The 12,644-nt window shown below is 38.8% G+C and overlaps 1 protein-coding gene across 1 annotated transcript; it reads left to right on the forward strand.

The window, feature by feature from the left end:
- Positions 1–2,878: 2,878 nt before the first annotated feature.
- On the forward strand, positions 2,879–12,644 carry LOC309516556 (vomeronasal type-2 receptor 26-like; the record flags this gene model as incomplete). The annotated part of the gene is made up of 9 exons (XM_082195319.1): positions 2,879–2,891; positions 3,954–4,021; positions 4,961–5,085; positions 6,035–6,106; positions 6,615–6,906; positions 7,248–8,096; positions 9,498–9,725; positions 10,828–10,954; positions 11,743–12,644. The coding sequence occupies 9 exons, from the start codon at positions 2,879–2,881 to the stop codon at positions 12,642–12,644; spliced, it is 2,676 nt and encodes an 891-aa protein (XP_082051445.1).

A 12,644-nucleotide genomic window follows, 5' to 3' on the forward strand; every position in this document is an offset into this window, starting at 1 on the left:
TGTATGCTACAACAGCAGCAAGAATACTCATTGCAAAGTATTGGAAGACACAAGACCTACCCACCTTGGAAGAATGGCAGATGAAGGTGATTGACTACATGGGACTGGCAGAAATGACTTGCAGAATCCGAGACCAGGAGACGGACGAAGAGATTGGAAGAAATTCAAGAATTATCTTAAGAAACATTGCAAAATTAATGTGTGTTAAAATGAGTTGGCTTTAGAAACCCAATGGAGTACAGTTGTAAAGATTAAGTTAAAAGAAAAGAAAGGTTGAAAATTAGATAAAATTAAGGGTAAGGATTTGCTGAACTAATTATTTGAAATGGGAATGCAGAAAGGGGAGGTATGAGGAGGTCGATGAAGTAAGTTTTATGAAAATAAGGTTTTGAAATTATACTTGGGTTTTTTTGTTTGTGTTTGTGTGTATTGTTTTGTTTGATATAATTTGTAAAACTTCAATAATTTTTTAAAAAATATAAATTCTTTGACTGAGGTGTCAACATGGCTTTTACTTCCTAGAAATGGACAATTGTATGAAATGTCCAGAAGATCAGTATCCAAATGAAGACCAAGATGGATGTCTCCCCAAGATGTTACACTATCTGTCTTACGATGAAAAGTTGAGCATCACTTTAGCTTTCATGGCATTTTCATTTTCTGTGATCACAGCTTTGATGCTATCAATATTCATTAAATACCAGAAAACTCCCATTGTCAAAGCCAACAATCGTGGCCTCACGTTTACTCTGCTCATCGCCCTTCTGCTTTGCTTCCTCTGCTCCTTGCTGTTCTTTGGAAGACCTCAGACAGTGACCTGCCTTCCAAGGCAAACAGCTTTTGGCATCATCTTCACCGTGGCGGTTTCATGTGTGTTGGCAAAAACCATCACAGTGATTTTGGCATTCATGGCTACAAGGCCAGGATCCAGGATGAGGAACTGGGTGGGGAAAAGACTGGCAGCTTCTGTTGTTTTCTCCTGCACCATCATTCAAGGAGCTCTTTGTACTGTCTGGCTCCTGACAGCTCCGCCATTCCCACATTTGGACATGGACACTTTGGCTAAAGAAATTGTGGTTGAATGTAATGAAGGGTCTGTCCCTATGTTTTATTCTGTTCTTGGGTACCTGGGATTTCTGGCTCTTGTCAGCTTTGTGGTAGCTTTTCTTGCTAGGGAATTGCCCAGTACTTTTAATGAAGCCAAGTTCATCACTTTTAGCATGTTGGTGTTTTGCAGTGTGTGGGTCTCTTTTGTGCCAACTTACCTGAGCGCAAAGGGAAAATACATGGTGGCTGTGGAGATCTTCTCCATTTTAGCCTCTAGTGCTGGATTGTTGGGCTGTATCTTTGCTCCTAAATGCTATATAATTTTACTGAGGCCTGAGCTGAACAGCAAGGAGCACTTAACACGGAGAAATAAGTAGCAGTTAGAATCCAGTGTTCTTTCTTTGAAATATGAGGTGCTTGGTAGCCTAAGTCACTTGTCTTCATTTGTCAGGAAACCTAAGTGGTTAGACATGGGCTTCATGCACAAAATTACTTCTTTATTATGCAAATTACACCCTCCCCCCCAGTGCCCACAAAATGTCCCAAAGGAAGATAATGACCCCAAAGGCAGAGTATAGCACCGTTCACAGAATGCAGCTGCTCTGATGTCAGATGTGATAACAATATGTTACAATGTAAAATTTATTGAGAGAAAGAGTGTGGGATTTTATTGGTTTTTTATATTTCTTCAAATATTCTTATTATAGTTATCTAAGGAGCTCAAGGCAGTATACAGACTTGTTCTCCTCTCCATCTTATCATCACAACTACCCTTTGGGATAGTTCAGGCAGAGAGTGAGAGTAGCACAAGATTCATGGCTGAGTGGGGAATGAAACTCTGATTTCCTATGTCCTAGTGCATCATTCTAGGCACTATGGCACATGGGTTAACAAAATAAGTGATAAAATTTTCCATAAATATTCATCATCCTGCATATAATTGTGTAGGCTGTTGCATTAGTCTGCATACTGTGGAGCTGACATTGTATGGTTGATTCTTCCATTGTCAAATGTGTGATTGGTTATTTGTAAATTACAAATATATAATATACTTTTAAATAAATAACAGAAAGGAAGGTAAATAGGATTTCAGCTGTCTGATTGATTGTAGGCAACAATGTGTTTAGAATGCAGCTGGATTATTTCATATGTCCCCAGTGTATCTTAGATATATAAATTCTCTTTTTAAATTTTATTTTATTTTCAGTTTTCCATTTAACAGCAATTATCTTCCTTTCCATTCTTATCTCTCATTTTGACTCACCTCTCCCACTCCTTCTTGGGTAATTATACTGCAACTCCCGCTTTACATCTTTATTATTATTCTGTCTACTTCCCTACCCCTGGAAAAGTCACATTACAACTGCTTGGTTTTATATCAATCTTCTAATGTATTTAATTTTTGTCTTTTGTGCCAACTTACCTGAGCACAAAGGGAAAATACATGGTGGCTGTGGAGATCTTCTCCATCTTAGCCTCTAGTGCTGGATTATTGGGCTGTATCTTTTTTCCTAAATGTTATATTATTGTCATGAAGCCTGAGCTGAACAACAAGAAGTATCTCGCAAAGAGAAATAAGTAGAAGTTAGTAGCTTGGGTCATATATTTCTTTTGAGATATTGATGTGACTTCCTCTTTACTGGTTTGGAATTCTGTGCTGGATTTTCTCCTGATGATCCAGGGCTGTCTCCACCTGAGTTGAGCAGGGGTCCATTGGACACATAACAGAACTCCATAGATATATGCAATATTCCCTCAATATATCTTTTGCAATCATTTTATTTATCTATTTAAAAAACTGAATTTCTAAAACACCTGCTTAACACTTGAAATGGCAGAAAAAGGTAAAGGGACCCCTGATCATTAGGTCTAGTCGTGACCGACTCTGGGGTTGCGGTGCTTATCTCACTTTATTGGCCGAGGGAGCCAGTGTACAGCTTCCGGGTCATGTGGCCTGCATGACTAAGCTGCTTCTGGCAAACCAGAGCAGCGTACAGAAATGCCGTTTACCTTTCCGCTGGAGCGGCACCTATTTATCTACTCGCCCTTTGATGTGTTTTCGAACTGCCAGGTTGGCAGGAGCAGGGACCGAGCAACGGGAGCTCACCCCGTCGCAGGGATTCGAACCGACATTCTGATCAGCAAGTCCTAGGCTCTGTGGTTTAACCCACAGTGCTACCCGCGTCCCAGGTAGAATGAAACAAATATCTGAGGATTTTTTTGTGAGTGTGAATAAGCATAACCGTTTATGGATTTATTTGAGATTAGTATCACTTTAAATTTAGGTTTCCACAAATGCCATGTAAATTGGATGTTATATAGCAAAGTTACAGGCATGAGAAAAGCACCTGAGTCTCCCAGTTGATGAATAGAAATGGAGAAAGGAAACTTTCCACCACCCATCCCATGCCCTCATCTGTGCGGGAAGAGGATATGAACAGATTTATTATGCCTGAATGATTGGTATTGGCAGAGAGGATTATGATATTTCTAAAGGAAATAATTCACAGAGGTTAAGGCTCATGTTTAATGAAAAAGATCCCAAAGCCTTGGCTTAAAAAGAGACCTTCCCTACAAGTCTTGGAGAGTAGCTGTCACAGTAGATAGATCTGCCTGCATTGTATTCATCCAAGAAGTGCCAGCTTGGCCCTGTAACTGTGGGTGCCTGAGACCATGGGTGCCATGCAACCTGCATGGCCCTGGCACTGAAATTTGTGGGTACCCGGCCCCTTCATGGGGAATTTTGTGGGTACCTGGGCACCCAGGGCCCCAGGGAGTTGGCACTTATGAGTTCTAAACCATTACCAGTAACACCTTGAAACATGGGATGCCAACAAGGTGAACATAATCATTAGAACAGTGTGGAATACAAACTAAAAATTGCTTGAACTTGGATTTTTCCACAGTTAACAATCATTCAGGGATAGTAGTGAATATAAATGGTGCAAGGATGTTTGCACTGCAGACCACACAGGTATGTTTCCATGTACACGGGACCATCACATGCTTGATTATATAATCCTTGGAATATAAAATGTGATTTATGAAATCCTCATAAAAATCCCTCATGCAATATCAAAATGACAGGAAGTTTCTTAATATATATTACAAGCAGCCAGAAGACTGCACAATTGTAAGCCTATGCATGGGAACAGAGAAAAGACATCATTCGTACATCCATTTCTACTCCAAGTCTTTCTACTTTCTCTAGGGCAATAACAGAAAACCTGTGGCCCTTCAGATATTAATGGACTACAGCACCTGTCTTCCCTTACTATTGGCCACATAGGCCATACTGATTGGGGCTAAAGTGGCTGGAGTCCAACCACTTTCAGAGCATTCCTCATCCCTCCTCTATGGTTTACGCCAGAGACCTAATTCTTCTGGGAGCATTTTCTTGCTCAGTATCACAGTAAGCCCAGGTGTTGCTCCTGAATTAATAAACAAAAAGATGTGTGATGACACTTACAGATACACTTTCTTCATCTGCTCTGTCCCTTGTGAGCAGAATGCTTTGGGGTATCTAATTGTGATCTCTGCAATTATGTAAAATTATGGTGATCTGCCTTCTAGCCAAGGATGGCATGGCTTTTTTTAGTGACCAATCTCACAATAAGCAGCCATGTCCCTGGCTTTTTCAGACTGTGGAGTGACAGATTGGACGAACTAGGTTGCAGGGTTTTACAGGCCATAAAGTATCACTTTTCGCTAGCAGAACTGGAATACTCAGTGACCACTTGCTGTAAATTGATTGGACACTTATGAATTAGATCGGAGGAGTGGATTTTGCTGCACCCTGAGTGGTGCAATGCTGATTTTGTTGCTGTGGCTATTGCTTGTATGGTTGGTGCTTCTTCCCCTAACTGATTGCAAGGCACTTCCCTTTATTTGCACCATAAGTGATCCCCTCCAGATCCCACATGAATATTATCAGTCAGGTGACCTCATCATTGGCAGCATCGTGTCTCAGTCTCTCCCCTTTTCTGACTTTGTGAACTTTGATCAACATCCCAATGAAATGCTTTTTGAAGAACCCCTGTAAGGAATTTCTTGTATCCTATAAAAGCATTTATAGACAGGCTATAATAATCCCATTCCCATTTATTTATTATTTATATTTTATTTATGCATTTTACATATCTTAGTATATGAGTTATGCAGTTGCCATTGTTTATCTTACATTCTTTGACTTCTATGCACATCCCTATGTGGGGTCTTATTTAGTCCTTGTTAAGCTGCATCTCCTTATTTAACACCCTTCTTCTGCTTATATTACTGCTGCTCATATATCTAATCCCACTTGGAAGTTTATATGATTGTTATATTACTTTAAATATTTGTCAAAGTATTCCTACTCTTCTTTTATATCTGATTCATTCTGATTTCTTTTCTTTGCAGTTAACATTGCTAGCTCCGCAAATTCTCTTAGCTTATTCTGCCAGTCTATTTTTGCGGGACTATTTTTGTCCTTCCACCTTTGGGTATAAATGATTCCGGCCGCTGTTATTGCATAGACGAAAATGCTAAGTATTTTCTTGGGTATTTCCCCCTCTACTATACTCAATAAAAACATCTCTGGCTTCTTGGGAAATGAGACCCTTAATATCTTCTTTAGTTCTGAGTATATCATCATTCTCTGGCTTTCTTTACCCATGTGAGATATCCATGGGTAAAGTTCTTGTAATCCCTAAGTGTAAATAATGTTTGAAATGTCTCTTTGATATCAGGAAAATATGCTTTTCCTGTATCCTTGCAATATATATAATAAAACATACATACATACATACATACATACATACATACATGTATGTTTAAGAGACTAGTTAGTTCCTTTCTCAGTTTGCCATCCCCCTTTTATCAGCTCCACACACCAACAATTTCTCTGCCAGAACACATTTCTCCATGGTTTTCACAATATCCACTTGATTTTATCATCAGTTTGTCTGTCTCTGCTGTCATATACTCTCCTTTCTTTATTTTGTTCCAGATATAGGGTGATAGCCAGTGCTAGTCCTACTCAAATAGATTCAATGAAATTAATAGACATTTCTAATTTAGGGTTAGTCATCTAGTTTCATACAACCCATAATGATTTTGACAAATTAACAGTCCAAAAGTAATTTTACAGCATAAGCTAATTTTTCAGAGTGAATGGTATCCTTTCATAGATTATTAAAGGGGTTGATATAATAACAGTACCATTCATATATTTGTTTCATTATTTATTTATTGTGTTAGTCACCTAAAAGAGGGCATTATCAATATGCAAACATGTTAAAAGAAAATGACTAAAACAATTAATTGTGTTTCTAAAGTATAAATGTACATCATTTCTTTTGAGGTGAAGGCAGAACTGACAATTCTGCCTTCTCAAAAGTTGGACAAACTTTGTGCTGCTTAATGCGGACAGAGCTTCAGAAAATGAACAGAATGCCTGCCTCTTTATGTTAATTTTTTTAAAAAGATATGTCATGCAGAAAAACAGATGTCTCTGCAAGGACAGTGTGGACTTGTGTGGACATGATAGCTCAGATATTCATGTTATATGGCCTATGTTCTGATTGCAGCGTAGTGATAAAAAACTACCAGCATGTCCTGGCTTTGGTGTTTGCAGTCAAAGAGATCAATGAGAATCCCAGGATCTTGCCAAATGTTACACTGGGATTCCACATCTATGACAGCTACTTCAATGAAAAGATAACTTACCAGACTACCCTAAATCTTCTCTTTCAAGTGAAAAGGATGGTCCCCAACTACAACTGTGACAAACAGAAGAATCTGATAGCTGCTATTGGGGGACTTGAGTCTGAAACCTCTCTTTACATGACCACCATCTTAAGCAACTATAAGATTCCTCAGGTGGGATATGTATGTGAAGCATGTGATATTTTGCAGATAGCGTATATAGAAAAATGCTTAAGAAAAAAGGAGGTATATTGTTATGGCATAAGCTGCATAATTACAAACTACATCTTTGCCCTCAAGGCATAGTGTCACTCACCCCTGTGTTTGCTCAGCATTGTAAGATAGGGAGTCTGGTACTAATAGCACCAGAAAATGCAGAAAAACTAGTTCCAAATTCTAGTGAAAAAAATATGAGGAAATGGATGAAGAGAGGACGAAACATTATTCTCTCCTTTCAACCTTTCTGAAAGTTCACAATATTTGACTTGGTTTCAACAATACATTTCTTTTTGTAGCTCTCTTATTTCCTGTTTGGTCCTTCTCTGAGTGCTACAAACCAGTTCCCTTTCCTCTATCGGGTGGTCCCCAATGAAGAGAATCAGTACTTGGGAATTGTCAAACTACTTCTGCATTTCCAGTGGACTTGGGTTGGAATTTTCACATCAGATGATGACAAAGGCGAAAGTTTTGTACAGCTCTTGATACCCAAACTCTCCCAGAATGGCATCTGCTTGGGTTTCACTGATAGAACACCAGCCCTGACAGACTTTTCTCAATTAATGGATAGGTACCAAGTGGAAGCGGATAGGCTTTGCCTTGTTAACGACACTAAAGTGAAAACAATTATTGTGTTTTCAGAAACTATGTCTATATTGCGTTTGATATATTTATTGTATCAAGTGGAAAGAGATAATATGGCCGAGACGTCCCTTGGCAGAGTGTGGATCATGACAGCCCAATGGGACTTTCCAGCAGTACAGTTTCACAGGAGCTGGAGTATAGATGTCTTTCAGGGAGCCTTGTCTTTTGCAGTTCACACCAATCAGATAGAGGACTTTCAAAATTTCCTTAAGACATTAAAGCCTCATTCACTGAATCGAGATGGTTTTATAAAGGACTTCTGGCAGCAGGCTTTTGACTGCTTACTTTCAGATTCTCAAGTGGCTGCAGAAAGTGACGGAATTTGCACAGGGAAGGAAAAGCTAGACAGCCTTTCTGGACCATTTTTTGAAATGAGCATGACTTCTCAAAGCTATAGTATATACAATGCTGTTTATGTGATAGCCCACACTTTACATGCTATGTACTCATTGAATCACAAGAAAAGAGGGGTGACAGCACTTCCAACCCCACAACCATGGCAGGTATTACCTCATAACCAAAACATCTCTACAATCACAAAACACCTTTAAGTTCAAATATGACCTGTGATGATGAGGTACAGAAAATTGAACATTTCCAGCTCTAACCGCTCAGCTATTCTTATTGGATGAAAATATATATGTAGTGCAGGAAAGCACACATTTCCTGTCCCTGTGTTGGAGTAGCACATGGGCAAACATTTATTGCTTTTGGAGAATGAATGAACCCACATCTTTCTTTTATTATAGTCTCCTGAAATAATGGGCTTGAAGCATGACCTATGTCAACAAGGAGTTCTGTCTTCAGTTTTGTGGGTCCAACTTGATGGAAACCTGCTCATACAAGACGTTAGACAGGGACCATCCCCACTGATTTTAAGATGCATGATTAAAACAATTTCATTTCAGGATGCCTTTGGATTAAGAATGCTTCCCTGATATTTTATATATATATATATAGAGAGAGAGAGAGTTAGTTCACATTTTTGAGATTTTTAATTTCTGAGATTTTTTCATTTATTAAGTTTTATTTATGTTTTACATGTTGTATATTGCATTTTTTTTCATTCTAAGCTGCTTTGAGATCTAGATGGTGAAAGGTGGGTTTTTTATTTTATGAAAGATAAATAAATACAGGAAGCCACTACAAATTGATGGGGTTGCCTCTCTCAACAAAGGCTCAATAGAAAAGAACACAGATGTGTACTTATGTTTATTTGCTTACTTCTTTAGTCATATCCTGCCTTTCTTCCATCATGAAAGTCACATAAGCTAAGAAAGGATTGACAAGTAGTCTCCCATCAAGGTACTGAATATATTTGTTCACCTTTAGGATGGTGGATGCATTGTCTGCTGTCAGACTATGTACTTGAGCCTAATTGCTTACCAGCCTAATTGGTAACTACAGGCATCAGTAAAATGAGAGATCTACCAAGACAGCATCAGGTATCACCATCTCTTGTCTGAACCTGCTTATCCATCCAGGTCCTTTGTGTAAGCAGTGCTGTGTTTTTTCTCATCATCTGAAATGCAGTGGGTTGATTTCCAAAGCAGTGCCTTCTTTGTGGTGATGTCTAATCTGTGGAACTTCTTCTCAAGTGAAGCCTCACATTGCCCCTTCTCTGCTTAGGTTAAGATGATAAATGAGAGTGCTTCTTCTTCATATGATATTTGAATCATATATAGTTATTTGTTACCCTTGATAGGCCTCTTCTTATAGTGCTGCTTCTGGTTTGTATTGATATATCTGCTTATGTTTTTTATAGTTTGAATATGTTCTATGTTTTTTAACATTACTGTTAGGCTAACTCTTAGAAAATGTCAGATAGCAGTATTTTACATGATAATGAACAAAGAAAATTGAGTGAAGCATGAATTATTATTATTATTCCTCTTTGATTATAGCTCCATCCCTTCTTGAGGAGAATCACTTTCAACAACAGTGCTGGGGATCAGGTTTCTCTGGATGAGCGAGGTGAATTAGAAAGTAGATTTGATATTATAAACTGGATTACTTTCCCAAATAGGTCTTTCTCGAGGGTGAAAGTAGGAAGGATTGATTCATGGGCCTTACCAGACAAAAAGTTTTATCTTCATGAGGAGATCATCACATGGCACAAGATGTTTAACCAGGTAGTGTCTGACTTTTGGTTCTTTTGGGTTTTTTTTGGGGGGGGGAAACCAAACTCATGAGTAATGACTAACCCAGGAGCAATCCTGGATTGCTCATTTATTTATCCAATGTTTAGGTCTTTAAAGCTATTTACAAACATATTTGAATAGAGCTGCTACTGCTCTTGGAAGGCACAAGCATCCATATAGTTCTTCAATATAGAGCAAAGGAACACACTCCCTCACAGTTCCTCTGACAAATACTGGTGTGTGTGTGTGTGTGTGTGTGTGTGTGTGTGAGAGAGAGAGAGAGAGAGAGAGAGAGATTAATTGTACTGACACAATTACACATGACACATCACACCCAATTTGGACCTTTGGTTCTTTGAAGAAAAGGGAAAATCATTAATTCAAGCTATCATTGCCTTCAGAAATTATCCGATTATAACAGGAACAAAGCATTTTCAATAATATAGTTTTAGTATATGTTAATAGCTCATAATGGCTTCTATGCACAGATATTGATTTTTGTGGTTCTATACATCCCAAGGACATTCAATCTAATTGTTAAAGCGATTAACAGATAGAAAGTGATTTGTAAACCTATTTTCTCTAAAAATGTACAGTTCTAAACACTGTTTTGTTTTGTTTTTGAGCTGAGAGTGCATCAAAATATTCAGGGAGTGCAAAAGCTATAGTTAAGTAAGTCCCCCTTCAAGTGCATTTGTCCATGTGTGAAGACGGAATTTCGTGCCTCCCTAGTGCCACTGGGTGTTTCATTTCCAGTGCAAATAGTGTGTTGTGACCACATAGAGAGAAAAAAGATGATTTTTCTCACCTCACTCAGCTCATGCTCACTTGTGCCCCCCCTTTACATTTATTAAGATATGCACATCAATCACATTCACCCAATTAATATACTTAGCTTGAGCTGTCATAAATTGTAAGTCTTTTGCTTTTACAAGGCACCAATGGACACAGCACGAGACTAGTGGGTGTTTTCACTTTTGTGTGCTTTCTGAGGCATGTATGAGAGCATGAAAATATGAAAGTGCTTTCCTGATTCCATTAGTTGTACATTAAAGCATGCTCTAAGCTTATCCTGTCTTGCATTCATGGATAGATGCCTCCCTCTTCAGTGTGTAATGACAACTGCCATCCAGGTTCTGTTAGAAAAAAGAAAGAGGGGGAGCAGTTCTGTTGCTATGATTGTGACCCATGTCCAGAGGGGAAGATTTCTAACAAAAATGGTAAGTGTCCACAATATTATCATATTAAAATGAGTGTTCTTAGACTTTCCTTACCTTCTGTAAATATTAAATTAGGTTTGTGTGCATATATTAGCAACTTTACAATATACTCAGCAATGTTAACTATTATATTAAAGGGTGGATGTTAACAGCACACATCATAATGAACTATTTCACTAGACACTGAACAATTAATTCTTTGTGTGTGGGGGTGGGTGAGTTGAGAGTGAAGTTGCACATACTGTCCTTCCTGTGTATGAATTCAGCTTAACAAAGGCCAAAGGGAGGAGTGCTATCTAGATCTTGGGACTCTTATTAGTTTGTGCTCTCTCCCCAAGCCATATTCCTCACCCCATATAATCACTGCCATCCGCTTACCTTCATGTCCTCCATGATTGCTTTGCCTGGCTAGAATGTGTCCTTCAATTGTGAAAATGCCTCTTGCTTGTCTAGATGGAGGATGGAGATGTGTGTATGTGTAGAAACCTTTGAACTTGGCACAGCTGGAATAAATATAAATGTAAGGGTTACATCTGTTTCTCCAGCTATTCTGACTTCCTAATGCAACTAAGTTTGTCTCTAGCCTCACCTACCACTGGAATGGAGGCCAAAAAGATTACTCATGAGGGACCATGGCCCCCATACTGACAATACTGAAAATGTGTAAGAACCATTCTATAGAATTGTAAACATTGCTTTTCAAGGCAATATTCAGAGAAACCTACGTACTTGTTTCAGAGATGTATGTATCATCATCTCCACAACATAATGCATTCTATCTTTTCTAGGAATGGACAATTGTATTGAATGCCCAGAAGATCAGTATCCAAATGGAGACCAAGATGGATGTCTACCAAAGGCTTTAAATTTTTTAGCTTACAATGATGTTTTAAGCATCACTTTAGTTTTCATTGTATTTTCATTTTCTGTGATCTCAGCTTTGGTGCTAGTGATGTTCATGAAATACCACAACACTCCCATTGTCAAAGCCAACAACCGAGGGCTCAGCTACACTCTGCTTATTGCCCTCCTGCTCTGCTTCCTCTGTTCTTTCCTGTTTATTGGGAAACCTCAAACAGTAACCTGCCTCCTAAGGCAAACAGCTTTTGGCATCATCTTCACTGTGGCTGTTTCTTCAGTGCTGGCAAAAACTATTACTGTAGTTTTAGCATTCATGGCTACAAGGCCAGGATCCAGGATAAGGAACTGGGTGGGGAAAAGACTGGCCGCTTCTATTGTTTTCTCCTGTTCCTTCATTCAAGGAGCTCTTTGTACTGTGTGGCTCTGTATTGATCCCCCATTCCCAGATTTGAACATGGAATCTTTGCCTAAAGAAATTGTGGTTGAATGTAATGAAGGGTCTGCTCTTATGTTTTATTTTGTTCTTGGTTACATGGGACTTCTGGCTCTTGTTAGCTTTGTTGTGGCTTTTCTTGCTAGGGCATTGCCCAACACTTTTAATGAAGCCAAGTTCATCACTTTTAGCATGTTGGTGTTTTGCAGTGTGTGGCTCTCTTTTGTTCCTACTTATCTGAGCACAAAGGGGAAACACATGGTGGCTGTGGAGATCTTCTCCATCTTAGCTTCTAGTGCTGGATTATTAGCGTGCATCTTTTTTCCAAAATGCTATATAATTATCATGAAGCCTGAGCTGAACAACAAGGAACACTTAACAAGAAGAAGGAAGTAG

This window comes from Podarcis vaucheri (assembly GCF_965113315.1).
Source record: "Podarcis vaucheri genome assembly, chromosome: 13".
Taxonomy (NCBI): Eukaryota; Metazoa; Chordata; class Lepidosauria; order Squamata; family Lacertidae; genus Podarcis; species Podarcis vaucheri.